The 27,565-nt window shown below is 47.6% G+C and overlaps 1 protein-coding gene across 3 annotated transcripts in view; it reads left to right on the top strand.

The window, feature by feature from the left end:
• TBCEL (tubulin folding cofactor E like) overlaps nt 1-24,274 on the top strand; it is a 268,357-nt gene extending 244,083 nt beyond the window's left edge. For all 3 annotated transcript variants that reach the window (XM_069614326.1, XM_069614327.1, XM_069614325.1), the window contains one exon: nt 22,813-24,274. In XM_069614326.1, the coding sequence (XP_069470427.1) occupies nt 22,813-23,131 (319 nt within the window). In that variant the 3' untranslated portion in view covers nt 23,132-24,274. The remainder of the gene's footprint in view (nt 1-22,812) is intronic.
• The last annotated feature ends 3,291 nt before the right edge of the window (nt 24,275-27,565 follow it).

Raw genomic sequence — 27,565 nt, 5'->3', positions numbered from 1 at the left:
AATCTGAGGGATGCCTTCTCGTTCCCTTGGGACGGCCTCTTCCTATACATATTCCTGCAGATTCTGCTGTTGCTACGAGTGATGAACACTCAGATGTTGCCACTGCAAGATGATCCTCATTGCACCGGCGTGGGCCAGGCAGATCCGGTACTCAGACCTTCTGCATCTGTCGGTCGTTCCAGCGAACTACCTCTACTTCAGACCTACTCGCCAGAGGAGGAGGATCAATCCTGCAGTACGACCCAGCGTGCCGAGCTTCACACCCTGGCTCCTGCAACCCTAGAATTTGGGCACTGCTCTCTGCCTTTGGAATGCAAGAAGATTCTGGCCAAGGCTCGGGCTCTCTCTACGCTTACTTGCTACAAGTGGAAGCATTTTGTAGTGTGGTGCCGGCCATGGAAGATTTCTCTGCAACGTTTGACGGCGCCTCAGCTTCTCCTGTGCCTGCTCTCACTGGCTAACACTGGCCTTGCTCATGCATCCACCAAGGTCCACCTGGCCGCCATATCCTGGTATACCCGGGCTCCAGGCAAACTCTCCCTGTGTTTGCACAGGCTCGTTAAGGAGTTCCTCAAAGGCCTCTTCAGAACATTTCCTCCGGTGAAGGGTCCTGCCCTTGTGTGGGAGCTAAATGTGGTACTGTCGAAACTTATGGGGCCTCAGTTTGAACCTATGCATCAGGCCTAATTGAAGTTTCTGTCATGGAAGACTGCTTCCTTGGTGGCATCAAGGTGGGTGGGGGAGATACCGGCTCTCTCCTGTAAGCCTCCGTATTTGTCGACCCTCTTGGCTAAGGTGGTTCTACGTACTCCTCCATCCTTCATGCCAAAGGTTCCTTCGGACTTTCATCTAAACGAGCCTTTGGTTCTACCAATTTTCTTCACAAATCCTTCTTTGCCTGCTGAAAGGTTATTCTATTTGATGGATGTTGTGCACGCCCTGAAGTTCTATGTTGCACGCACAGAAGACTTTAGCAAAAGTGTCAGCTTTTAGTAAATTTTTGACTTGTGGAACAGTGGAAGGCTCTGTCTAAGCCTTCCATCTGCAGGTGGTTCTCCGGCTGTAAAATGCATTGCCATCGTCAACAGACTGCTTCCAGGCCAGCTGAGAGCCCATTCCGCCAGAGCCGTTGCAGCGACAACAGCGTTTCTCTGGTGTTCCTGTGCTCGACATCTGCAGGGCTCCTACCTGGAGGTCTACCCACACCTGCACAAGATTCTACTGTGTCGACAGGGATTCCAGAGAGGTGTCCCGGAACGGCCAAGCAGTGCTGCGCAACCGGTTTGTTTGAGGTGAGTCTGTTCCCGGGTAAGTGTATTGCTTCTTTGAGCCTTGCGACCTCCCGTGGTTGTGTATATGTACTGCTGCGTAATCGTATTCATGAGCGTGTGAATCCATGCAAGACCCCATGCTGGAGAAGGAACAAGTTACTTACCTGCCACTCTTGTTCTCCAGCATGGGGCTTGCATAGATTTACATGCAATCTCTCCCTCCTTGCCCTCTCTATCTCTTCTTGGGTCATAGTGCCATTTTATGTGCGCAGCCACATCTGATGGCCACCAAGGGTGCAGCTCAGGATGAGTGCTTTGGCTGGAGCATATGACCCAAAGTGACGCTGATAGGCTATAAAAGCGAAGAGCCGTTTTTAGCTCAAACTAAACTGCTTTAATTGGGTTATAGGTCAAAGGTTCGATTCAAAAGGACCGAAAACAAAAGGATCGAATTTTTTTTTTTTATTGGGGGGCTGGGGGGGGGGGTGGGCCTCAACCCCTGTTTTTGTGGTAAAAACCATTTTTTTTACTTATACGAAAACCCCCAAAAGTATATATAATTTAAAAAAAAAATGTGAATGCTTTATTTATTTATATATTTTTTAGTCTAGTATGCATAAAGTTTTTTTACAAAAGAAAATGGGGGGCTCGGGGGGAACCCCCCCCCCCCCCGTTAAAAACTCCCATTTAAAAAAAAAAGCACTTTTGGTGTCGGAAAAAAAGGCCTTCGAACCTTTGTATTTCGAACAAGTCACCTACAACCCATAGACATACATTAACATGCTATATGTACATATAAATTGCCCATCTTGTGGCAATATTACAAACTCATTGTGGGATGAGTAAAAAAGGTTAAAAAAGAGAGTGAAGGAAAAACCTCCCGGAGTGCAGAGTACAGTTCTTTTTTTAAACCGACTAAGGTATAAGAAACACTATGATGAACAGGTATGTGCGCCCAGTCCAATAGATGCCCAATAGGCCATACAAGAACAGGGTAATTCGCTGCCCTTGTCTTTCAGGGCTCTTTAGATCTGCTGGCTGGAGTACTCTAGGCCATTCAGGCTTAGTGGGTGCATCGACGCCGTAATGGCCTGCGAGCGGCATAGGATTCCTAGCATTCACAGTAAGAACCAGGACTCGGGGAGAGGCCCCTTCTTTGTGATTTTTTTTTTTTTTTGCAGAATGTGCATTTGGAGTGGCCATCAGGTAAAAGAACATCTGGCTGAAAAAAAGTCCATGAGAGTGCAGCTAAATCCTAAAACTGCTTTTCTTTCGTGTGTATGCTTTTGTGAATTTATATGCTTATGACAGTGTATGTGTGGGTGCAGCTTTCTGAGCGGGCAGAAGGGTAATTTAAAAAAAAAAAGTCCCTTGAGGTGTAGCCTCTTATATTGCCTAACCTTGCTCACTTGCTCCTATTCATTCACTTTCTCGGTTTCTCTACATTCCCTTACTCCCCTCCCTCACTGGTCTCCATTTCTTTCCTTTCTTTTTCTCTCCGGTTCTCTCCTGCATTCTCATTTGTTGTTTTAGTTCTCCTCTACTTTATCTTTTGTGGTTGATTTTTCTCTCCATTTCATTCTCCCTCGTTCATCTCCTTTACATACTCTCTACTCTGGCCGATCTCTTTAAAATCTGCAAGGTTCTTGCCAACCCTTCGGCAGTCTCCACCCCTCCTCTTGCATCCCAGGCTCTCTGCAATGCCCTTGCCTCACACTTTATCTCAAAAACCCAGGACTCCTGTCCACCCTCTCCTCCCCTCCCCCTCCTATTCCCTCTGTCTGTGCTTGCAGACCCCCCCTTTAACCTCCCCACACCGTCCTTCTCTTCCTTTCCTATAACCTGGGTATCACTGATCAGGCTCTGGCCTGGCTTACTCTGATCGACCCTCCCAGTTCCAACTGGGGTCCTTCCTTTCCTCTATCTTCCTCTCCACCTGTGGGGTTCCCCAGGGGTCTAACCTAACCTCTCACCCTGGCTCTTCAACCAATACCTGGCAACTCTCGCCCACTACATTGCCATTTTCTGCTCAAATGTCCAGTGCTACGCTGATGACAATCCGCTCATTTTCCGGCTGCCCTGGCCACCTCCTCTCCCTCTCTCATCTCGGACTGCATAACTGCCATTCAAGATTGGTGTGCCTCCAATTATCTTTGTCTGAATGTCAGCAAGACTGAGATCCTCCTCATCGGCACACCATCTCCAACCTTTTCTCTCACTCTTTGGCCGGCCGGCCTCCCTGGGCCCTCCTACCCCTACCTGCGAGGCTAAGAACCTCGGGGTCATCTTTGACTCCACACTTTCCTTCTCTGCCCATATTTCTGAGGTCTCTAAAAAGTCCAACTTCCGACTGCACCTCCTCAGAGGTACTCTGCCTTTCCTTTCCTTCCCTCAGAAGCTCACTGTCTCCCAAGCTCTGGTTCTCTCTAGGTTGGACGATTGTAACAGCCTCTTTCTAAATGTACCTGCCTCTACTCTCCGCCCTCTGCAACCTATCCAGAACAGAACTGCAAGACTTGTCCTTGTCCTCAAGCCCTGGAATCTTATCTCTCCAGCTCTGAAATCTCTCCATTGGCTCCCAGTGGATGCAAGGATTAAATTCAAAACCCTTTGCATTGTCCACATGGCTTTCTGGGGCCTGTGTCCAAAATACCTTCAGCTATCCCTCCTCAAATACCTCCTCTCTCGAGTTCTTCGCTCCTCTACCTCCCACTCCCTCCGGGTCAATCGTTTTTCATAGAAATGAGCTGGGGGTAGATCTCTGTCTTCTGCTGGGGCCTCCCTCTGGAACAGCCTCCCTGCCACTCTAAAACTTGAGGAGAACCATCTCCAGTTCCGGAAGCACCTCAAGACCTTCCTCTTTGCTTCTGCCTCCGTTCTCCCTCTCCCCTGCTGATCTGCTCTCTTGGCACTTTGCACCTGGCCACCCTCTGCCCCCTGAGCCCAGGTACCTACTCACCCTGCCACCCTCCTGCACTGCCTCCAGGCCACCCCTTGCACTGGGGATCGTATTTGTACCCATACAGACCCCCCCTTTTTTTTGTTCCTTCTTTTTCTGCACTTATCAGACTTACCGAGTCTGCTGCCTTAAACGGAGCACTTGCCTCTTACTGGCTGCACTACCACTGTTTGTCTCCATTTTCTATTTATTTTATTTATTATTTATCTGCTCTCCTCTGCTCCTTACATTCCACTCCCCCCCCCCTTCCATGCACTTTTTCCCTTTTCCCTTTCCCATGCTCTTGTGTGTTCTCAATGTCACTGAGCCTAGTAAGATCGTTGTTTTGTTGTGTTGTTTCTCCCCTGTTCCTCTCCCTTGCCTAGTCGCGCTCTGAAACACCTGTGTATGAGTGCGATACAAATAAAATATCATACTCCCCTTTCTCACCCGCATTCCCTTTAGCTTCACTTACTTCCTCCTGTCTGATCTGCTGTCCTTTCTCTGCTTTTTATCACTACCCCTCCACTCTCCACCTGATAACCAGAATTACACCTTTGTTCCTACACATTTTCTTCCCTTTTTCGCTCCATACATGTCTGACTGATGTTCTCTGTCTTTTGTATTCTGTTTCACATTTCCCTCTCTTGCTTCTTTCCCATCCTGCTCCTTCTTGGTGTACTCCCTGCTCTTATTCTTCCCGACCATCCTCTTGTATCCTCCCCTTCCTCTTTCACACCCTTTCCTTTCATTTTCTCTTCCCCCACTCTGCTCCATGTTCTTTGAGTTTGCACCACTGTAATACTTTCTCTTTCACGCTTTGCTTCTTTTGTCGTTGCTCTCACTTAAATCATTCCACACTTTATTCCCCCTTTATGTCACTGTTGGAGGGGCTCACCTGGGTATCAACGTCGCTGTCTGAGATTTCGTAATCCAATAGACCAGTAGTGGTTTCCTCCGGATATCCCTTCTTTTTGAAGAGAAAGGTCTGTGCCGGGAGTTCGCCACTTTTGTTGGACCGAGGATACAGTGCCAACACGAATGACGTACTCCCTGCACAGTCATGAAGGGGGGGGGAAAGCCAAGCGGCACAAAAAAAGACTATATGGTATTTTGGAGCAGGATAGGTTTCCTCCAAGGTAAGCAAGAATAATAGTTCCAAAGGTGAGGAGAGTCTTCCTGAATGAACTGGAGAGAGGCCTCCTGGAGCGCCTTGAGATCCGTGAGGAATGAAGGACACTTAAGTCTTGTAAGAGAAAGTAGATCCGGAGAAATGTGCACAACGAGGAGGACTGCAGACTGGCCTCTGTGAATGCAGGACGTGGAATCCAACGAGGAAGGCACAGTAGAAAGGTAGAGCTCCTAATAGTAGGGGAGGCGTAGACACTAATAGGGGCAGGCCAGAATGGGGCTAACCTAAAGAAACATAGATCTAGAACCCAGGAAGAAATTAAAAGAAAATAAGCATCCAGCACAGATAGCGAATAAGCCCAGTAAGCGTTGCGTACCTGAAAGTGTAGTGGTGAAGAAATGAAGGGATTTCACCATCAGATGGTGCACGGCGGAGAGACAGGAAACAAACCCGAAGAATAACAAAAGACCCACAGATGTCAGAGAAGGAAGACTAAACTCCCGCCGGTAAAAGACAGAGCCGGAATCAAGGGGAGCCCAAGAGAGGACGGACGGGAACACCAAAGGGAGGCTGAAAGGAAGAAGATCGAAAGAAGGGAGATGGGGGAATGCAAGACGAGACTCGCGACCGGAAGTTAAAGACCGGGGAGAGAGGAACAGGCAGACGGAAAGGTAGAGCAGAGTGTGACCGAGGCACACGGGAGGGAAATAAAGATGAAGGCTGGAAAGTGTCCAAAAGCTGACCGCGGAGCGAGCAAGAGTGGAGAAACAAAACTCCTAGAGTTGCAATGCACCAGGGGGCGGGGCTAGCAAACTGAAGTAGGAATGCACACAAAACGACTAGACCATCAGCAGAAAGAAACCAATGGCACGTTAATGGTGGATGCTCCACCTAGACCGAAGTTTCCAGGAACCAGCCCTCATGACACTTTCTCACTCTTCCTTTCCTCTTTTTCTCCTACCTCCATCCACGTTCACTCTCTTCCCATTCTTGTTCTTCCTTCTCCTTTTGTAACTTTTCTTTCCTCTTCCCCCTTTTGTCTTCCATTCCGCACTATTTTCTACTCCCCAGCCCCACCTTTCTTGGGGCCTGCCTTCATCTCCCAATTCTTAATTCTCCTTGTTCCTTTCTCTCCCTCTTCTATACTTGCTCTCCACCTACCACTCATCTTCCCCTTCTTCTCTATCCCTCAACCTTCTCCCTCTCCCCATTTTTCACCCAGCCCCTTTCTTTCTTCGTTTTCCAACCTCTCCATCCATGTCCCATTCCTTCTTATTGTGCACTTTTCCCCTTCTCTGCTGTCTTCCGATCTTTCTCATTTGCTCTCTAGCTGTAACTTTTCCCTTTCCTCGTTTCTACCTTTTACATTTGATTAGTTTCTGCTAATATTTCTTGCTGCCTCTCTCTCCCTCAGTCTCCTCATCCTGTAGCTGTTCTCAATGGACTAACAGCCAGCACGTGCTTTCTGGAGGTTTATCATTGGGAAGGTTGTTTGCTTAAAGGGTGGCAGTGCTCTCTGTAAAGTGTGTGCTCACTCAGGCACTGGAGTGGGGAATAGGATGTATGACATTCATTGGCCCAATCGGTAGCTTGACTTTCTTTTTACGGTGGTCATACTGGTATTAGGCAAATCAAATGCCAACACGAGTGTGTACTTATTAAGCAGTTCCAGATGCATTGGGTGAGGACACCATGAATGTGTACTTACAGTAGCTGCACTTGCCTTAATGGCCAAAGCCATCATGATGGGTTCCTTGTAGCCTAACTGGTCTGGTCTGCTCTTATTGAGAAAATCCACTTTGTGTGGGAGCACTTATAGTGGCAGTACTGGAATTATTGGGCAAATCAATGTTGAATGGGTATGTGCAGTGGCAATACTGTCCTATATTTTGGGCACAGGTATCCTAAAATTGTTTTAGAAAATGCTCCTGTGTTCCTTTGATGATGTGGCATGTGTTGTTTCATGTGTCGCCCAACAAACATTTATACATTTGTATGGCTGTTGTGACCATTCTGAGGATGTCATCCCTTCACCCCTAAGGGGAGACCTTACCCATGGGCCAGGGCGGTGCGGCCACAGAATAATAATGCACTCGGGGAGGATCGCATGGGAGTAGGGACGGCCCTCTCCAGAGAACGCAGTATCCCCGCCAATCACCTGACCCTGGAACCCATTCCTACAACCACTTCCCTAATAGGCTCGTAAGTTGTCACCCTACCCTCCCCCTAGAAAGTACTTGGACAAGGAAGAATAGGGGTTAGATAAGTGAAGATCCCTTTCCTAGTACTGTAACGAAGAAGAGCCCCATTGACTTACACAGGAGTCATAAGATCAGTACTGTGACTAGGGAGAAGTGTGGAGGCATGAGGATTGCCTGTAGGAACAACTTTGAGCCGTTTAGTGTTTTCCCAAATTCTATTGGCCAGAGCCAGTATAAAAGGGAAGTATGACAGGAGCCCTCCCTGGGGAAACTGTGTGGAACGAGTGAAGCCAGCCCTGAGAAGCCAGAAAAGGGAAGACCGGGACGCTTACCTAGAGGCAGTGGGGACCCTGGCAAACCCCTGGAGGAGAGACTGGCCCAGCAGAAGCAGAGATGGCCACCGAGCTGAGCAGGAAAGCTGGCGCTCACAGCCTGCTGATCTGGCACAGCCCCAAGAGGGAGAGAACGATCCTCTGAGGCGGAAAAGCGAGGGGCCTGCACCCGGCAGGCAGAGAGGCCGAACGGGATACATGAAGTGAGGGGAAGGAAAAAACCGACAAAAAGGTTCGGCCACGAAGGACCAACAGGGTTGTTGCCGATACTTAACTCCAGGCGACAACACACTTGCGAGCCGCTTGCAAGACAGGACGTGCAACCGCAGAAAGGGAGACTCCTGTAGACCCGGTCATTCACCAGGGAGCTGCCAGAGCCTCGTTGAGCAACACGAGCTGGAGAAACTGTGGTACTGGTCAAAAGAGAGGGAACATGTACACAGTATTACCAGAATGTGTTTGGGGTCTGGGGAAACTTGAGGGTGAATATAAGAGCTGGAAGTAGAGGGTCTGGGACGCAAAAGAGACTGAAAGAGAGTTGCATACTTGGCAGGAGAGTGAACCAAGGAACAATGAACCTGTGCAAGTCTGGGACCGGCACCCAAATCTGCAAACTAAAGTCTAAAGCCAGGATGGACCCAGTGGAAGAGACATTTTATAAGTATCACCTTTGTGAGTCAGGGACTCACTCCCATCTAGAAGATTGGAAACCAGGGGAACAAAGACTCTGGAATAGATTACGTGTAACCTATACCTGGTAGAGGAGTATGCCAAGTTAGGGAGATTGAAGGACCGGGAATACAAGAGACAATTCTTTGTGTGTTATCTTGAAAGAATAGTACACCTAGGGGGAAAGGGGCATTACCCTAGCTGGAACATGCCATTTATTAACATTATTTTGTATCACTTTATTACCCGTGAACCTGGAGATTTTTCTGTTTATTTAAAGTAAAGACATTCCTTGCACAGTTGTTGCAGTAAATTAGTGTTGGGGGCAGAAAGAAGTAGGTTTTCTTTGAATACGACAGGCACTGACTACTGGTAGTTTCGGACTTCATGACATTTTCACTAGTGTCTTTAGAGGCAGGGAAACACCTCTTTGTTTCTGGGACACAGGTTTTTTTTTCCAACCCGGTTTTCCTTTAATAAGTCTTTACCCAAACCATGCCACCTTTTGTCGGAGTCTGACTTCTGCACCCTTACAGTGTTTACCCATTTTTTTCAGCGTGTACTGTGAAATGTACCGTTTCATCTCTTTCTATTAATAAAAAAAGATTTTCGCAAGAGAGGCGCCCCTCCTTCGCCCAAATCCACACCAGTGGGTTTGGGTTCCTTCGCTACACTCTGTCGCAGGTGCTCTTTAACAGGAAATATTTCCTCTCCAGCTTTGAAAGAATTCACCAGCTGCTAGTAAGTTCTAGTAAGATTATAGTAAGGGGAGGAGCTAAAAAGGCAAAGGGTGAAGAAGGCCTAAATCATATTGACATAGAATAAGAGAATGTAGGAAGGAGAAGGATCCCAGTGGCTGAAACTCTTTGAAATGTAAAGGAGCATATCTAAGTGGCATCTGAATTATTAGTTTCATTTTCCATTGTCTGCATGCCTGAGATACAGAGGAGGGAAGAGCTGGATCTGGGTGTCTGTTGTTTAAACCATGAGGCAATCTAGTGTGTCAAGTAGTGCAGTCAGCTGCGGTCATAGAATCTGTGTGAACGTCAGAGAATGGTGAATGAGTCAGGTAACTTGGGTTGTGAAGTAGTTGGTTGTGGTGGGCCCTATCCGGCGATGAGGTCATTTAAGAGTGTGATTTGTGTCAAAAAGTGAAATTATTTGGATCTAAGAAGGAGTGGGAGTACTTCCGAACACGGATGGGAAGTGGGTTGATGGTTCTCGGGTGGAGTAGATTAGAAAGAGATTGAGGAAAATTTAGGCCAGTTAAAGGCTTTTGGGGCTTTGCAAAACACAATAATCTTTGAGTGGGCTTTGGGTCACCAACAGTACACGCTAAAGCAGCATTGTGTGCAGGGAAAAACTTTAGCAAGTGGTTCTTAGACGACAGTCGCATCGCTTGCCACTTTCATTACCGTAGTGAAATGCTAATGTCGCTGCAGCGAATGGAACTGTTTGTAAAATATGGAGAGAATGTTTTCTTATCTCGGAGCTAATGGTTTCTAAATGGGATGATTGTATCTTGGTGGTATTGTAAGAGCAGGGCAGCAGCCGGTATTTGGACACTCTGGGCTAATGAAGCACTGTTTTGTCTGAGAACCTGGGGAAATCCTAGGGGGATGTGGAGGTTACCTGCTACTTCATCCAAACAGAGGGCCCCTTGTGCGAAGGAACATTCCTACATTAAACAAGATCCCCCTGGGTCCGCCACACTGCCAGGCTCCATCATCCGCAGACGGGAGCAGTGACACAGCATTGATCACATTAGACTCCCATCTGAGGAGGAAACAAAAAGCACATTCTCTGCATCCAAGCACTCAAGGCTCTGAAACGTTACCTCGCAGAGCAGCTCGTACTGTCTGTCATTTCAATAACCCGCTTAATTTGCTTTTACAGGTTCCTAATTTCCGAGCCCAGCACAGGAGTCGGACCTTGATTTCTTTTTCATTTTTAAGCTCCCCTGATCTACCCATATGGGATGAGTTGTGTTGGAGTGCGGCCTTCAAAAAAAAAAAATGACAGACTAAATTAGTTCGGTTTTCCTATTGGATGATTGTTTTACAAAATGTCTTAGACTTTACCAGATTGTCTCTTTGGTTTGGTTGACATAGTGCGCAGTTGTCTGCCATCTCTGGTGATACAATGAGAATCCATGGTTTTTTTTTTAACAGCTTATCATTAAATGCGTTAATGAAGTTTTTGTTGCATGATTAGTTTGTACCCCGACGAAGGTCCAGTCAGTGCCTGCTTTGACTGTTGCTTTGTGCATGGCTCTATCAAGATATGTGGTGCTGTAGTCCTTCGGACAAACCAATTTCTCCAAGTAACGTGCAATAAAGTGGCCTCAACTCCACACCATTTCAGCATCTATGGATTAGCTTTGTTCCATGGATTCCATTCGTCGGAGTGGCCATTTAACTAAAAGTTGTGTAACTGTATGGATCCAACCACTCCCAGCACCTGGGTTTGAACAATTACTTTTGCATGTTTGTGACCTCTCACACTAGATCTTTCACTTGCTTGGGACCCTGGTGTGAATTATTGAATCTCAGTTGGAGCATTCTGCATCTTCCTCCTCAATAGAACTATTGCTTGTCTACACCACGATCTTGATCTACTTTGCCTAAACACGTTTCTAGAACAGAAATCTCTGCCTTCCCCACTCACAATCTTAAATGTGTACTGAAATGATTCTCCGCTGGTCTGACTTGTATTCCTAGATGCAGTGAACAGCCAGAGTCCTTTTTTGGGTGATCAAAATGGTATTACCCAAATTGTTCGTTTACAATTGTTCGAATGAACAATTGACCGATTTTAAAGGGTCACAATTGACAGGGTGTGTTTTTCCGCCATACTGGTCGGAAGCATTTTGCGGAGTCCCCTGGCCTTAGCCATACTTTTGCTAAAATATTCATTTATTTACATCCTTCCCCATCCCAACGTCGAACTTCGACACTCGACGCCGGCTGGAGAAGAAATTGACCGTCGGCTGCTACACGACGGATTTGGGCCTCGGAAGGCCTCTGGCCTCGGCCCGGGCCTTGGAAGGCCTCTGCCCTGCAAGTAGGGAGAGTGGGGGTTGTACATACTCTACCCTCTTGGTATATAGGTACACCTTATACATTTCCTACACTTAACAGCCCGCTGCCTCAAGGTGCGTATGGAGGGTACCCCTTTTCAATTCTGCCCCAAGTGCAATCGCAAATACCCTTGGGTCAACAGGCATGCCACGTGCAATCTCTGCTTGCCGAGGGACCACCCCGAAGCGAACTGCAGAGCGTGTAATAGGTTTAAACCTAAGACACTTAAGGACCGTTCGACGAAGCGTTAGGCCCACCACGCCAGGCAAGCAGCCATGGCAGCGGAGGGCGCCTTCAGCGACGGCAGCAATGCCGTACTTCCGGGCGGCGAGGGCATTACTGCGTCGAAAGACAGCCGAGCGCAAGTCCCCGACCTCGGAAGGTCGTCCGGCAGGGCGGCTATGGGGAAGACCCCCGGCGACACAAGCGCTTCACACACCACACACACTAAACACACAAAGTCCAACCGAGACTCGACGACGTTGAGTTCTCGGAAAGAGGCACAAACAGAACGGTCCGATTCGGTGTCCTCTGGGCGTTCTCGATCGAGATCGCCGCATGACTCCAGGCAATCATCCACTCTTGCAAAGAGTGCCTCGCTCCCTAGGCTAACAGAAGTTCGATCGTCGGAGGACGAAGACGACTTCAACCCCCAGGTCGCGCTCCAGGAGTCGGAGCCCGCAGACAAAATCAGCGAGGCCCCACGCTTGAAGGACAGGGACCCTACCCCCGATCCTCGACGCCAGGCGTCAAAAACCTCCGGAGCCACAAAAGGACAGGGAAAACATTTTTCCACTCACAGGGAGGGGGGAAAACAGCAGAAGAAGCAGCCTTTGCACTCTTCCACACCTGTGAAACACACCACTCCCCCTAAACAGACAGACGAGACCAGGTCTGCTGATATGTCTAAAACCAAATCTACTCAAGATCAATCCCCGAGACTTGCTGAGAGTCATTCCCAGTTCCAAAAAATGGTCCAGTGAAGACATTGATAGGGTCATGTCAAGGATGTCTTCTTTGGCTGATTTTTACGATTAAAAATCCAGACCATTTCCTTTTGTATGATCCACAAGGGGCGACACCCTCAGGCTCTAATGATCCTATCCTCCCAAGTAAGAAGCCCCGGTTTGAAACACCAATCAAGTCTACAGACCCCTTCGAGGTACAACCATACTCACTGTATCAAGGAGAGGCTTCCTTTGGTGAGGACCAAGAATTTGGCATGGTAGAAGAGCAAACTGGGACGGGATACTATGGGGATGATGAGGACCAGGAAGAGGAAGACCCTGAAACCTACAGAATAGATTCCCCGGTAGAAAACGAAGCCTCGGTTACCGACTCCCCTGCCGATAACCAACCCCTCCTAAACGAGGTTCTCGCACGTGCAGCAGAACATTTCCATATTGACACCCACGGTGTCCAGGAGGAGAGGGACTTCGCAGAGGAGTTAGTGGGAGAAAGGAGGCCTGTTGCCCAGACCATCCCGATCCTTAAGTCCATTCAGCGAAGAATAGACCCGTCCCTGGTGAACCCGAACCTCACGAGAGCAGTCAATCCCAGGGTTGAAAAACTTTTCAGTGCAGCCCCGTCTGACCCTCTCTATATAAGAGGACATCTGAAGCCAGACTCCCTAGTTGTCACTAACACTCGTAAGAGGGCTGGAACACCCTTGTCATCGTCCGAAGCTCCTCCCGACAAGGAGAGCAAAAAACGATATGGTTTTGGCAGGAAAGTAGCCTCAACGTCCGCCTATCAAGCAAGGATTGCAAACTCCACCACCCTGTTGGCCAGCTACAACTGCCATCAGTGGGAAGAAGTCGCGGCACTCATAGCCTCTGCTCCTGAACCTTTAAAGGGCCAGTTAGCTCGGATTTCCGCAGAGGGTAGAGCCGTGTCTGGTTGCATTTTGAAAGCAACCTTTGACGCCGCGGACAACGCAGGCAGATTGATAGAAGGCATTGTTATCAAGAGACATGCGTGGTTACGGCAGTCTGGTTTTAAGGCAGAAACCCAGGCATCATTGTTGGACAAACCGGTGGAAGCCGATCTGTTGTTTGGTAAGGCGGTCGAAGACGCACTGAAGAATGCCAAGGACGAATACGAGACACTCAAGTCCCTTGGCCAGTTAACCAATAAACCCCCTAACCAGAGAGGGAATAGTAATTTTCGTCGCCCACGCGGCCAAAATTCCCAGAGAGGATCTAACTATTCCCAGGGGCAGGGTACACAGTGGAACAACAGCCAACAGTCTACCCAGGGTTACGGCAGGGGTAATAGGAGAGGTCGTGGTAAAGGCAGAGGGAGCCCCAGCAAGGGAGGCGGCACGCCTCCACCAAAGCAGTGACGCTCAGTTCAGGGTCCCTTCTCACGCAACCCCAGTAGGGGGACGCATTTCCAACTTCACCCAGGCTTGGGAAGGGATCACATCAGACAAATGGGTGCTGTCAACAGTATCCACAGGGTACTGTATAGAACTACTGCAGCGTCCCCGGAACCATCCTCCACGACAAAGAATACACTCTTTAGAACATCAGAACATTCTCCTCGAGGAGATTGCCATTCTGCTAGAAAAGGACACGATAGAACTCGTCCCGGGACACCAGGTAAACAAGGGTATTTATTCAACTTACTTCCTTGTGCCAAAGAAAGATTTGATAATGCGTCCAGTATTGGATTTACGCCCTGCCAACAAGTATATCAAGCCCCAAAAGTTTCGTATGACTATGCTACAAGAGGTAATCCCCAACCCTGGATATGAAAGATGCTTATTTTCATATTTCCATGTTCCCAGCGCACAGAAGGTACTTGCGCTTCAAGGTGGACAGTCGACACTACCAATTCAAGGTACTGCCCTTCGGGATAGCTTCAGCACCAAGGGTATTCACCAAGGTACTGGCGGTGGCGGCTGCACACCTACGCAGGGAGGCAATCGCGGTGTATCCTTATCTGGACGACTGGCTCATAACGGGGGAAACCCCCAGTAATTTGCAGGACAAACATTGAAAGGACTATCGACCTCCTCCACGAGTTAGGCTTCTCAATCAACGAGAAAAAGTCAAGCCTGGTGCCAAGCACCTCCAAACAGTTCCTAGGAGCAATCCTAGATACTCAAGAGGGGTTGACCTTTCCTTCAGAGGAAAGAATTCGGAATATACTACTGCAAATTCCGCATTATCAGTCCGATCGCCAAATAACGGTACGCAAAGCAATGCGTTTACTGGGCATGATGGCGTCATGTATTTACCTGGTCCCCCACGCGCGCCTGCGTCCCATGCAGGAATGGTTGGCGAAACAGTGGTCTCAGGCAAGCGGTCAGTGGGACGATCTAGTGGTCGTTTCGCCAATACTTGTACAAAGCCTTCACTGGTGGACAAGAGAGAATCTGTCCAGGGGGAAACCCTTTTACGATCCCGAGATACAGGCGGTAGTCACTACCGATGCATGTCTGACGGGGTGGGGAGCTCACCATCTCCACCACACAGCTCAGGGTCTCTGGTCTCCCTCAGTGGCCAAGAACCACATCAACCTGCTAGAGCTTCTGCCAGTATTCAGAGGGCTTCAAGCGTTCAAGCCCCACCTACTAAACCTGTCTGTGCAAATCCGGACGGACAGCACAACAGCCATGTTCTACCTGAACAAGCAAGGAGGGACTCGTTCGCCAAATCTGTCCAAGCTTGCCCAGAAAATCTGGAGATGGGCACTCAGACGGAACATCTTCCTGTCATCACAACATGTCCCAGGGGAGCTCAATTCCCTAGCGGATGCTCTGAGCAGAGACTCCCTCCCAGAGGAACACGAATGGGTTCTACACAGAGAGGTCGTAGAAGATATCTTCTCTCGGTGGGGTTTCCCCACTATAGACTTATTCGCCACAAGCGAAAACAGACAATGCCCAGGATTTGCATCCAGGTTCCCCCAACCAGACTCCCAGGGGAACGCCCTGTGGATGAACTGGTCAGGGATGTTTGCGTACGCTTTTCCACCAACTCCTCTCATCAGGAAAGTGGTGAACAAGATGAACAGAGAATCGATGACGCTCGTCCTAGTTGCTCCCATGGCGGTGTGCGAGCCCATCAAACTTCCAGCCTGGTACAACCTTCTGTCCCAGCACCAAGGTCAAACAGTGCACCAGCAACCCAACTCAATGAACCTGGCAGCATGGCTCCTGAGGTCATAGAGTTTGGACATCTCAATTTACCACAGAGGTGTATGGACATCCTAAAGGAATCTAGAAAACCAAACACAAGGCACTGTTGACAAGTGGAATAGGTTTGTTATCTGGTGCCAGAGTAGACAAATCAACCCTGTTGATTGCACTCCTTCCACTATTGTTACATACATGCTCCACCTGCTAGATGCAGGATTGGTTTTTAACTCACTGAAAGTACACCTGGCAGCCCTGTCGGCATACACTGCTTCCCATAGCAAGGTCCTGTGGTGGAAAGTACAAGTAGTTAAAGCCTTCATGGAAGGAGTAAAGAGGCTTCACCCTCCTATTTCAAACCCACCACCAGGGTGGGACCTTAATGTGGTGCTAGCCAAGCTCATGGGACCCCCTTTCGAGCCCATGCACAAAAGCAGTCTCAAACACCTGACTTATAAAGCGGCCTTCTTAGTAGCTATTACTTCTATAAGAAGGGTCAGTGAAATTCAGGCTCTGTCAGTGCAGGATCCCCTCTTTACTGTCCATAAAGACAAACTGGTTTTACGCACACACCCTAGGTTCTCACCTAAGTTTATATCAAAATTCCATGTAAACCAGTCCATCGAGCTTCCGGCTTTCTTCCAGGATCCTCAAAGCTCGGCTGGGGTGAAACTACACACCCTAGATGTGCGTAGGGCGGTCCTCTACTATGTAAATAAAACCAGACCGCTAAGAAAAACAGATCAACTGTTTGTCTCCGTAGCTACAGGCAGAGAGGGGGATCGCGTCTCTAAAGGTGCCATCTCGAAGTGGATTATTAACTGTATCCAGCTGTGTTACTCACTCTCTGAAAGAACTCTGCCTTTCACGCCAAGAGCCCACTCTACTAGAGGCATTGGGGCCACTCTGGCTTTCATTGCAAATGTACCCCTTGATACCATTTGCAAAGCAGCTACTTGGAGCTCTATTCACACTTTTACTCAGCATTACTGCATTGACACCCATTCCAAGGCAGATACACAAGTGGGACAAGCGGTTCTAAGACACTTATTTGCTCATGACCCTTCTCACATCCCACCTCCTTCTTCAGGTACTGCTCGCTAATCAATGCACGCATGTGATCTAAGCAGATTCCACAAGCCTCAGAAGGGATACATTACTCACCGTAATCGTATTTCTGATGCTTGTATCTGCTTAGATTCACATGCGACCCACCCTTCCTCCCCCCTGAGAGAAGGCGCATGGTTGCTTGTAGTCTTACCTTTCTATCTATCTGCTTGGATTATCTGTACTCGCGCTACTCCTCATGCTACCTCATGTCAGAAAAAATACAATCTGAGGATCCTCGCTCGTGAGGGATCTTGGGTACAGTGGACATCACACTAGGGATAGTATTACTGGCACGCCCTGTGTCGACGTCCATTTTCGAGTTTGGAAAAACAAACTGTAATACTCTGCAGCTTCCACTAGATGTCGGCCTATGCACAGCATGTGAATCTAAGCAGATACAAGCATCAGAAATAAGATTACGGTGAGTAATGTATCCCATATATATCTATATCGGTTTGGAGATGTATAGGGTTTTGGGGGGTGTTTGCGTTGGGTGGGGGGTTTCCCCCCCCGCATATATGTTACAGTTTACCTTCACAATTCAGTCAATTGTAATTCGAACAGTTGTAAAACGAACAATTTGTATACAACCATCAAAATCCCACCTTTGCACTAGCTCATCAAAATGCTTTGCTTTCCCACTAAAAGATTACAAGTCACATGATCTAGGCAGATACAAATATGTCAAACCAGTGTCCCAAATACATTTTCTTTGACTCACTCTTTAACTCTTATCTAGAACTTTACCCACAATGTCTTGCAAGTGGCAGTGTCCAACACACATTTAACTATTATATTCCACCCACTAGATAATCGGGGTGTGCAAATTGTGAAAATCTGCAGATGCAAGACCACATTTCTATGTTTATGTAATGATTTCCATGTTCTGTTTATTGTCCCACTGCGCCGAATGGCCAGTAACTCCATATCCAGACAGGGCCATTTTGATATTGTGTCTAAATTGCGAAGGCTGCAGCCCTGTGTGTTAAATCTTGAGAAATTCCTTACTGTTGCCAGTCATTTTCGTCCAGGTATGAATGCCAAGAATCACAATTTTGTTGTGAAATATAAATCTGATGGCACACTATAATACCTGCCACAAACTGTGATGGCAGCGTGTCCTGACGCTAGTGTCATGAAACTGACGCTGACGTCCTTGATGCTTCTGTCCAGGTCCTACTCGATGTATCACCCTCAGAAAGATGTACGTTTTTTTTTCAAACTGTTTGAACAGAAAAAGGTGGAGAAAAAGCTTCTTTTTCAGTCACCATTTTCTGATGAAAACAATCATAGTTTGTAAGCTCCTTTATCATAGGGAAAGCAAGGTTTCTTGGCCCTTGACTTGGGAAACCCTCACACGTGGAATTGTTTAAAGACTCCATGCTGTTTGTGCGTGTCCTACTTGACCAACACAGCTCTGATCTAATACGTGCTTCAAGAGAGAAGGGAACACTCGTAAAGAAATGTGAGCCATAGCAGCGAGATCCAGTCATAACCATCCGAGTCGCACTCCTACCAACTTCCAAAAACAAAGAGTACTTTTTCCCCCTCCAGAACTTTATCATTGTTTAAAGTTTGCAAGCTTCCTGGTCTGTTGGTACCACGAGCACTTTTTCACACTCACGGTGGTTTTCAGCACTTACCACAAGTGGTGCTGGATACTCAAGATGGAAATAACACCACCTTTCCCAAGACATGCTTTTCCGATGCCTCTGGCATGGCACATGGGACCCATTCCAGTGTTTGCTTTTCAACGGTAAAACAAACTTAAATATGTCTAGTAAAAAAAAAAGTGGCACTCCGTTGCAGTTGTGTGAAATGATTGCTGGTTACGCTCCTTCGCATACTTACCCATTCTGCTGTACTTCCGGTTTGTGAACTGCCCTCATGCTGAAAAGATGTAATCCATTTCAAGCCACTTCTGCCATCTTGCTTTCTGCAGTGAGGTGACGTGAAGATAGCTTTGAGGATTCCTCAGAGGAAATGCCATGCAACTGTGGCTTGGGGCAAGGCGTAGGAAGTGAAGCTGTGGCCTCGATGCTAACTGTGTAGTGCTGTGTAGGAGAGCTTCCCAGAGCACCTCCCCCCAATCTGGAGTCTTCATTAATAAGCATCGAATAGCTCCACATTCCAAGGTCATTTAAAAAATTACCCAAAACATTTTTTAAATTGTATTTGCCGGTCCCTTTGTTCACTTAAAAAGCCTTTTTGATGCTGTTATACAGACGCAGAATTCTGTGCCCTGAAGGGAACCAGCAGCTAAATCGTCTGGGGGGAAAATGGTCCTGTTAATTTAGCCTGGCTGAAGCAGTATCCCATCATGCAATATGGTGTCAGTTCACATACAATTCATTTTCTGCTCTATGGCGCATTGACTGACGCTTTTCAGTGTTGTCCTTTTTTTCATGCAAAAATGACACTCTCGGTAGTGACGCTTTTGGAGAGTTGAGGTCTTTTCTGTGCACCTTTTCAGCATTCTCTCAACTCTGTGCCGGCACATTTCGACAAATGGGCCTCCTGCGTTTGTAAGAATTCCAGGAAAGGGATGTTTGCAATGTTCACATGCTACACGCCATAGAGTTCAAACGTTCAGGATGTGCGCTACGGGCGACTAATGTGTCAGCTAGGGCATAGGGTTTAGGTGCCAGCCTGGGAGTGTCTCTGGGCGTAGCCATGATCCATTTATGCCTGGCGGCCGTACCCCCATAGAAAAGAGTGAGTCCTCTCCACGCACCCTCCTCGGGGTCACAGTCATAGATGTGGAATGGCTAGACATCATCGGTCTTGACACCCACATCGTAAACTGCCACGCCGCCTCCAAAGACGTTTCTAGCCATCCAAGAAGCCTTAGAGGAGATACCGTTTCAGCCAATGCACAGTTTTGCGAATGGTGGTATAGTGGCCAGAACGTCGAGAGGAAGGGTCAGTAAGTTTTGGGGTCTGTCTACTTACATTGCACTGTGTTTCAAAAAGACACATTAAACTTTTAACTTAGTCCATTGTTGCTAATGTTTTTCGTGCCTCGAAGTCCAGCAAAAGTTGAGAAGTTTTCTGGAATGTATAAAGTGCATTCGTCAAAATGCTGCTAGGTTTACAAAAACAGTCAAAACTAGAGAGCTGATGAAAGAAAGCTTGATGCTTCGGTTTTTAGGGATGGCGTCAGCAGAAGATTGGCTATCAGTGAGGGGTGAAAGGAAATAAGTCAGGGTAGACCGAAGAGAGTAAGGAAGTGCATTCCAGAGTTCTGGGCCAGAAGGGAGGTAAACCGGGCTGAGCCTAATCCAAACGGGATGATTGAAGCGACAAGAGGAGAAAAAAAAACCGAACCAGAGACAATATCTAGAAATGCACAAGACCATGAACACATTTAAAAACATTGCTAAAATGGCAAAACCTAAGTTTGGCTACTAAAGAAGCCCAGTGAAGAGTACCAAGGCAGGAAGTGAGAGCTGTGGGATGAGAAGGGAGCCAGAGTGTCGGACTGAAATGCAGACTAAGTGAGGTGGGGAGACAAAGAAGTGAGGAACAGTAGTCAAATTGGGGAGAAATGAAGTGTAAGAACAAAAGACGTAATATCCACAGAGGGAAGGAGGGCCCCTTTGCTACAGGTAGTGAATGAAAGTGACGAATTCTAAATGACCCCTAGATCACGTGCAGAAGAATAAAGCGGGTGTGAATTAGGGGAGGGGGACGACAGTCCTAAGGGGAATGGCACGAAGCACGCATATAAAAGTGTGATGGCAGAGACACTCTGTGATTTAGTCGGAAAGGAAACACAGTTGGGGAATTGGTGTAAAACTGACAGTTGAAACCAAAGCACAGAAGATTAGGGGACATTTTAATGGTATAAATAGAGACTAATAAAGGACTAGGCTTTGGGGGGAGGGGAGAGAGGGGGCACGAACATCGAAGAGAGCAGGAGGAATATCAAGCTGAGAAATAAAATAATAAAAAAGTAACTGTTAGGGATGTAGGAAAAAACCAAGAGCGCGCACCCTGGGAAATGCCTGGAGGAGCAGAGAGTGAATGATCCCCCATGTGGCGGCGTGCAGAAACTGGCCCCAGAGGTACACTTCTAGGATGTAGGAAAAAACCAAGAGCGCGCACCGGGGGAATGCCTCGAGGAGCAGAGAGTGAATGATCCCCCATGTGGCGGCGTGCAGAAACTGGCCCCAGAGGTACACTTCTAGGATGTAGGAAAAAACCAAGAGCGCGCACCGGGGGAATGCCTCGAGGAGCAGAGAGTGAATGATCCCCCATGTGGCGGCGTGCAGAAACTGGCCCCAGAGGTACACTTCTAGGATGTAGGAAAAAACCAAGAGCGCGCACCGGGGGAATGCCTCGAGGAGCAGAGAGTGAATGATCCCCCATGTGGCGGCGTGCAGAAACTGGCCCCAGAGGTACACTTCTAGGATGTAGGAAAAAACCAAGAGCGCGCACCCTGGGAAATGCCTGGAGGAGCAGAGAGTGAATGATCCCCCATGTGGCGGCGTGCAGAAACTGGCCCCAGAAGGTACACTTCTAGCTCTGATCAGCTATCCAAGGCATAGGCAACATTTGTTGCACATGGACGTTCACGCGCACATTTCACAAGAGGGCGGGCAATAAAAAGTGTTCTCACAAAGGGTTCACCTTAAAGAAGAATGTATAACTCCGGTGTACTGCCACCCAAAAGCTGTACTGGTGCAGAAGCTGCGAGGGCTTATTCAGCATATCTGTGGTTAGCAGATGCTTTTATCTCTGTGAAACCAAGACTCCGCTTTCAAAAGATAAAGAAACTGTGTACATATTAAAAGAAAAATCTGTGTACCGTACGGTTTGATGGGTGCTCATCTCCCCTTTTTTGCCTAGGAATGTTCGTAGTTTGCCGAGGTATGAGGTATACTGTGAAAGATATCCAGAAGAAGAGAAACAGGAAATCAAAACGTATAAACTATTTAGGAAACCAAGAACTATCCCAGAAGGAAAAGATAATTGTTGGATCATATCCTCAAGGGGAGAGAGGGGAATCCCCTGTACTAGAAGAAAACAAGATACGAGAAACAACTCTAAAACAGTAATGCAGGAATTGTACGAACTGATGAAAGTAATCACTAGAGACTACCTGATTGTCTATTGAAAAGTTACTGAACCATAAACCAAGAAATCTCAAGAGAAAGGAATCCTTCCTAATGTTTTGAGTTGTTAAACATAGTGGTATGGTCAGATAGGTTAGATTTGGGTGGTTAACATTTATGGGCTTTCACTGGCGACTGACGAGCACCTTAGCTAGTATTGTTGGGTAGGAACGCCCTGTAGAATAGGCATAGACAGGCTTTATTAAAATTCTTTAATAAATACCCAGTAAAATGCATGATCGGAGACTGTGTCCTCCTTCTGACCCGCAACAATACTTGGCAGTAAGAGAGTGCGTCTCTGAGAGTGGAGGCTCACGCTTGTCTGCTCTTGCACTCTCCATTTTCCTCGCTTCCACATTCCATAAACAAAGCCTGAGTCTGATTGCACATTATCTTATCTCTAATTGGCCTCTCCCTGCTACCAACCTTACTTTGGGGTTAGGTGGGGGGGGGGGAACAGAGGGTTGTCCTGACAGCTGGATAGTCAGATGTGGGTCGAGTTGTTCTTTTGAAGTGATGACGCTGTAGGCTAGCATTAGATGACAAGGTCGAGGTGTAGTGGGGTGGCCCTGCATCACCACTTAGAAGTTGGCGTATGGCGTAGATGCAAAGGGCCGGTAAGTGATTCGATTTTGGAAAAAAAACATAGAAGACAGACTGTTTTGTTTGCTGGTGCCGCACTGATCTAACCATGCATATGACATTGGCTCCTTTTTGTCACTCTTTACCCTATAGCATATTTATTTAATTTTGAAAGTCATGTTATCATTTCACGTACCCTATGTGAATTGCTCTTTTGTTTTACTTTTGCTTTGTAGGTATCAAGAGCTAGTTACGAAGTATGGCAAATTGGCCCCACTGGCTGAGGTGAATCTGCGGCCTCAGAACAAGGCCAAGGTGGAAGTGCACTTTGAAGAGAAAATGGAGGAAATGAGTATTCGCCTTGACCAGACGGTGGCAGACTTAAAAAAACAGCTAAAACCGGTGGTCCAGTTATCCACCAATAATATGCGCTTGTACTACCTGGACCGGGAGGCCCCCTTTGGACCAGAGGAGATGAAATTCAACGCGAGGGCACTGCACTCCTACGGCATCCGGGATGGAGATAAGGTTTTTGTGGAGCCCAAAATGAAATGACATGGGCAGCCCCACGCAGACAGACTGACTTTAAAAGTTTTAGGTTTTGCTCTGGTTCTTTTGTATACGGGTCCCTGCTTCTTGGCCGCAGTGATGGCTCTGGGTGGCAGCAGGCAATGAAGAGAGCAGATTGCCTTTTCTGGCTTCCTTGAGGTTGGTCGCCGGGTATATATATGCTACTTCCTTCCCCTCAGCGTCCTGCTGCTTCAGTATAGTTGTGAACATCGCATGAACTGTTTTCTCTTCTGAGCTACAGAGGGCAAACATGGCCTATTAATCAGAATCCAGGGACTCGAGCAGGATCCAGGGACTCAGGCAGAACTAATCTACTGATTCTCTTCCTGGCTTTCGATTGCACTCTAGTTTCTTGTTTTCTGTCTTGTTGTCTTTTGTCCCCTTTATTCAGCACTTTATATTTTCTTCCATTGTTCACTCTTCTTCGGGCTGCTCTATATTTCTGCCTGTTATTCTCTCATTACCTGCGATCTTTCACGAGTGTTCCTCCTCCCCCCCCACCCCCCCCCCCTCTTTATGTTTTGCATCTGTGGTGTTTGAATTGTATTTTCTTCCAGTTATTAGACCTTGAACTTGAACAGCTAATGTTGCTGTTGCCAAGGTTATTTCTGAGACTGCAGGTAAGTGACTTGATTGGAAGCTCTCGTAGGGTGTTCCTAGAATTGAGGGGGTGGGGCTTGAGATGGTCACCTGACCCCTGGCCTCTGCAGGAGGCTGCTGTCTGGAGAAGCGATCGTCACTGCCCAGTGCAGATCACGTGCCAGCTGCTGTACTTTTCCGTTGCAGGGGGCTTCTGCAAGGAGGCATATTTACCATCCCCAGCGCATCCTTTGCCGAGAGTGGTAATGGGCACCTCTCTGGGCGCATCGTGTGCTTGGAAATGTAATGTTCTCCGCGTTGTGTAGCTTGCGTGCCCAGAGTTGTATTATCAGCTCTGTGCTTCTCACGTCCCCTGAACTGTAATATGTCTCGCCCCTTCTGCAGGAGATATGTGACAGGAGTTGTATTATTTTATTATTTATGTATGAACGATACAGAAATGTTTTATTAATTATTATTGTTTGGAAATATCTAAACAGATGAAGGACTGATTTCCTAAGCTTTAGTAAATATCTTAATATTTCCAGACTTCCTTTGCTCGTTGTATTGATTTGGTATGCCACCTCTACACCAAAGCTTGGACATGTAAAGGAAAACTAGCCATAAAGGGGCAATAGCCCGGGCCAGTGGCCTTTAGGACAGACCAGATGATGGGATACGTTGAGTGCATGAGCTGACATATGTATTAAAGTATTTATGAAATATAGAGTCCGCGATAGAGATCTAAATGGTAAAATGGTGAGGCACATCAGGTGTAGAAGGGTTGCACAGATTGTGTAGCTGTTGGACCACAATGACCTGATGCTACTATGGGAGTGTAAGAGAATGGACCGCATCAGACGTGAAATGACTTCTGCTTACATGCTAGAGTTAACAGAAATGACAGAAATGTCCATAAAATGATAAAGCGATCGATCATTGATTAGGATGGCAAGTCATTTTGAAATGTCGTTTGTATATTCCTGTGTGCTGGCCCACTGTTTTCAGGATCGCGCCGCCCTGTCCATTCTGCATCTTTGTAATGTGAAGTTGTGCATGGCGCTTTTGCTGCAGTGGAACTCGCGCAGTTGCTCTCACTGTAATAAAAGCATGCACATTTGCACTTCGTGTCATCAAGTTGGGTTCAGTAATTCTCAGTGTAATATAAGTCGTCGCAGAACGATAACTACAATAGGGACCTGCACGCTTGTACTTTGATCAAAGGATGCGCACCTAGCATGCACCTTGTTGCAAGTATGTGCTTGTAGCACTCGCTGTAATGAAAACCTGCCTATTCTTATGAAACTGAGTAGAATCACAGACAAAGTGGGCTAGCTCGAGCACAAATAGAATGTACTAGTGGGGTTTCCATTCTTCAGCAAGTCTCCAAAGAACTCTGTCCTGGGGCTTAAATTGTCCCCACACTTCATTCTTGACTCATAATTACGGTGCCTCCGGTCCTTCTCGATGTCCTCTCCTGTGGAAAACCTCTGTCTTAGGTCTTGGGACTCCATGAGCACCTACATGCCAGGCTGAGGAACTTAGAAAGTCTCCTGTGTGGTAACTGGATTTGCCCTGAACCGCCCACAAGGTGGTTGGCCAGCTAGGCCTTCCTGCTGGTTTGGGTAAATTGGCCTTCTCCTTCCCCAGGCCCACAGTTATAGCTCTGATTTCCAGCACCCCTTCTTCATCAACCTCCAAGTTACAGCAATCTCATACCTGAAGGTTTCTTCTTGCACCTCCTGTTATCTCTTCTTCACCACTACTCCTCTTCCTCACTTTGTCGGTTCCCCGTCCTTCCACCCTTTCCCAGCTCTAATCCCAAAGGTTGATCTCTTTCCTTCCCTTCTCTTGCCCTCTGCTCCTCCAATACTCTTTTCACGCTGTATCCGCTCTTTCTCTCCATCTGCTTGGTCTTCATTTCCCTCGTGGGTTCTTCTCCAAAGTGCCCTCCCCCCACCTTGATCCTGAAGTTCCGTTCCACCATTTCAGGAGAGTACTCCACCACTCCAGTATGTTCCTCCTGCTAGCTTTCTCCTAGGGCCGCCTCCTGCCACCTCCCTCCTTCTGCGTTTCCTATTTACCACCACCTTCTTGTTCATCTCGCTCCTCTCTTTTCTGGACACCTCTTTCCAAACTCTCCATTCCTTATCCACCTTCTTCTCTCCAGCACCTCTCCTCAGTACTCTGTATCCTTCTCGAGTCAAGCACACCACTCTTCCCCCAGCTCCTGGGTTTTATAAATAGAATTGACTTGCTGCATGGACCGCCCCTCTGTAACGGTACTCGGGTGTAGCTTGTAATTGCACTGAAACTCTGATTGGTGGGCGTTCTGCCACTGCCCTACTTCTAGAACCATGAACATGTGACATGAGCCTTTATTAAGGCCAGCTGTCATCTTGGATCCCCCATCATGGATCCCCATTTATTTGCATTGTGGATTGAGATTGCTTAGTTGTTGTAACCCGGGTCTGCTCTGCACCATCTGTGCTGAGCTGAAATGGAAGTTCTTTGATGCACAGCCACTGGCGCCTGCTAAAGCCCATTGGGAAGCATCTTGTTCCATGCCCATCGGGTCATTTTTTAGCGCAACACTTTCTTTGTAACTCGGAAACACTAAACCCTCCTTCCTTTGTGGCCCTGATTTGGTACCCTCTTTTTATACCCTCCTCTGCTGTCGCGTCTCACGGGGGATGGAGGACCCGTGATAACTTCCAGGGGTGGACTCGAGTGTGTCACATACTTTCAGGTAGATGAGTGAGATTATGTAGGTTTGGAGTCCCCATATAGGGGTTCACTGCATTTGGTCTACCAATATGGCAAGCCCTGCCTAACGGCCAGCACAAAGGCGGATGGGGCAGGGTATCCTTCATACACCATCACTGACCGAGCCCAACCTTGCACAGCGAGCTTCAGTACCTGGCCCCCTTGGCAACCCCACAGGCCATGCAGGGGACCTTCGATGTAAATGAAGCTTGCACATTAGCACTGTGCTTTAATCATATCACTAGTAATGGGATCTTATGTAGCGGTGTAAATGCCCCTGGGATCTCCCATAGTTTGAGGTTTTGGGCAATTTTCAGAGGTTCCCAGCTCTGCCGAAACCTTGATCTCTGGGTGGCTGCAATGTCCAGGATCCCAGCGCCGTTTTGCTTAATGTGACTGTTCATATGTGACAAAGCTGCAAGAAAAAATGGCAAAATTATGTATGAATGGAAGACTGCATACCGAGCACTGGATGTAAGCAAAAGGCTGCATGGTAGCACCCAGTAGAAGAGACTAGATGGTAGAGTTTGTTGCTGTGTGTGTGTAGCCTGTACACAGACCGTTCACTCTACTAGAAACTTGCAGTGAAGCTGGTCTGTGTATTTCTCAGTGTAATGTAAATATGAACTTGTAGCTGTCACTGAAAATACAACCTGCACAGAACCCAGTGTAATTAAAGCTTGTGCAGCAGCAAGTTTGTTGGAGGTCTGCAAAGTAGCACTCCCAGTCATGTTAACCTACACAGCAGCACTCCCTTTAGTGGATCTGCACAGTAGCGCCCTCTGTGGTGGGAGGGTCTTTTGTAGAACTGTGCTCCTGGATCCTCTACATAGCCAAACACTGCTCAATGCAACAGATGAACATGTGGCAGCCATACACTTGCAGTTGTATTGCTCTGTTGAATTGAATACCTGCATTTGTCCCACACTATAATGGAGCCCTGGCCCTGCCTCAAATCACCTACTAGAACACAATCCTGGACTTGTATCAGCACAACAATGAAAGCCTGCACATGAAAAATGTTCAGTGGAGCAGATGCCTGCACCGTGACACTCCTCACAAAGAAATCGACCA

This window comes from Ambystoma mexicanum, chromosome 9, assembly GCF_040938575.1.
Source record: "Ambystoma mexicanum isolate Mex_15411 chromosome 9, UKY_AmexF1_1, whole genome shotgun sequence".
Lineage (NCBI taxonomy): Eukaryota > Metazoa > Chordata > Amphibia > Caudata > Ambystomatidae > Ambystoma > Ambystoma mexicanum.
Note: the sequence above shows the minus strand (reverse complement) of the source record. Positions and strands in the feature narration are given on the sequence as shown.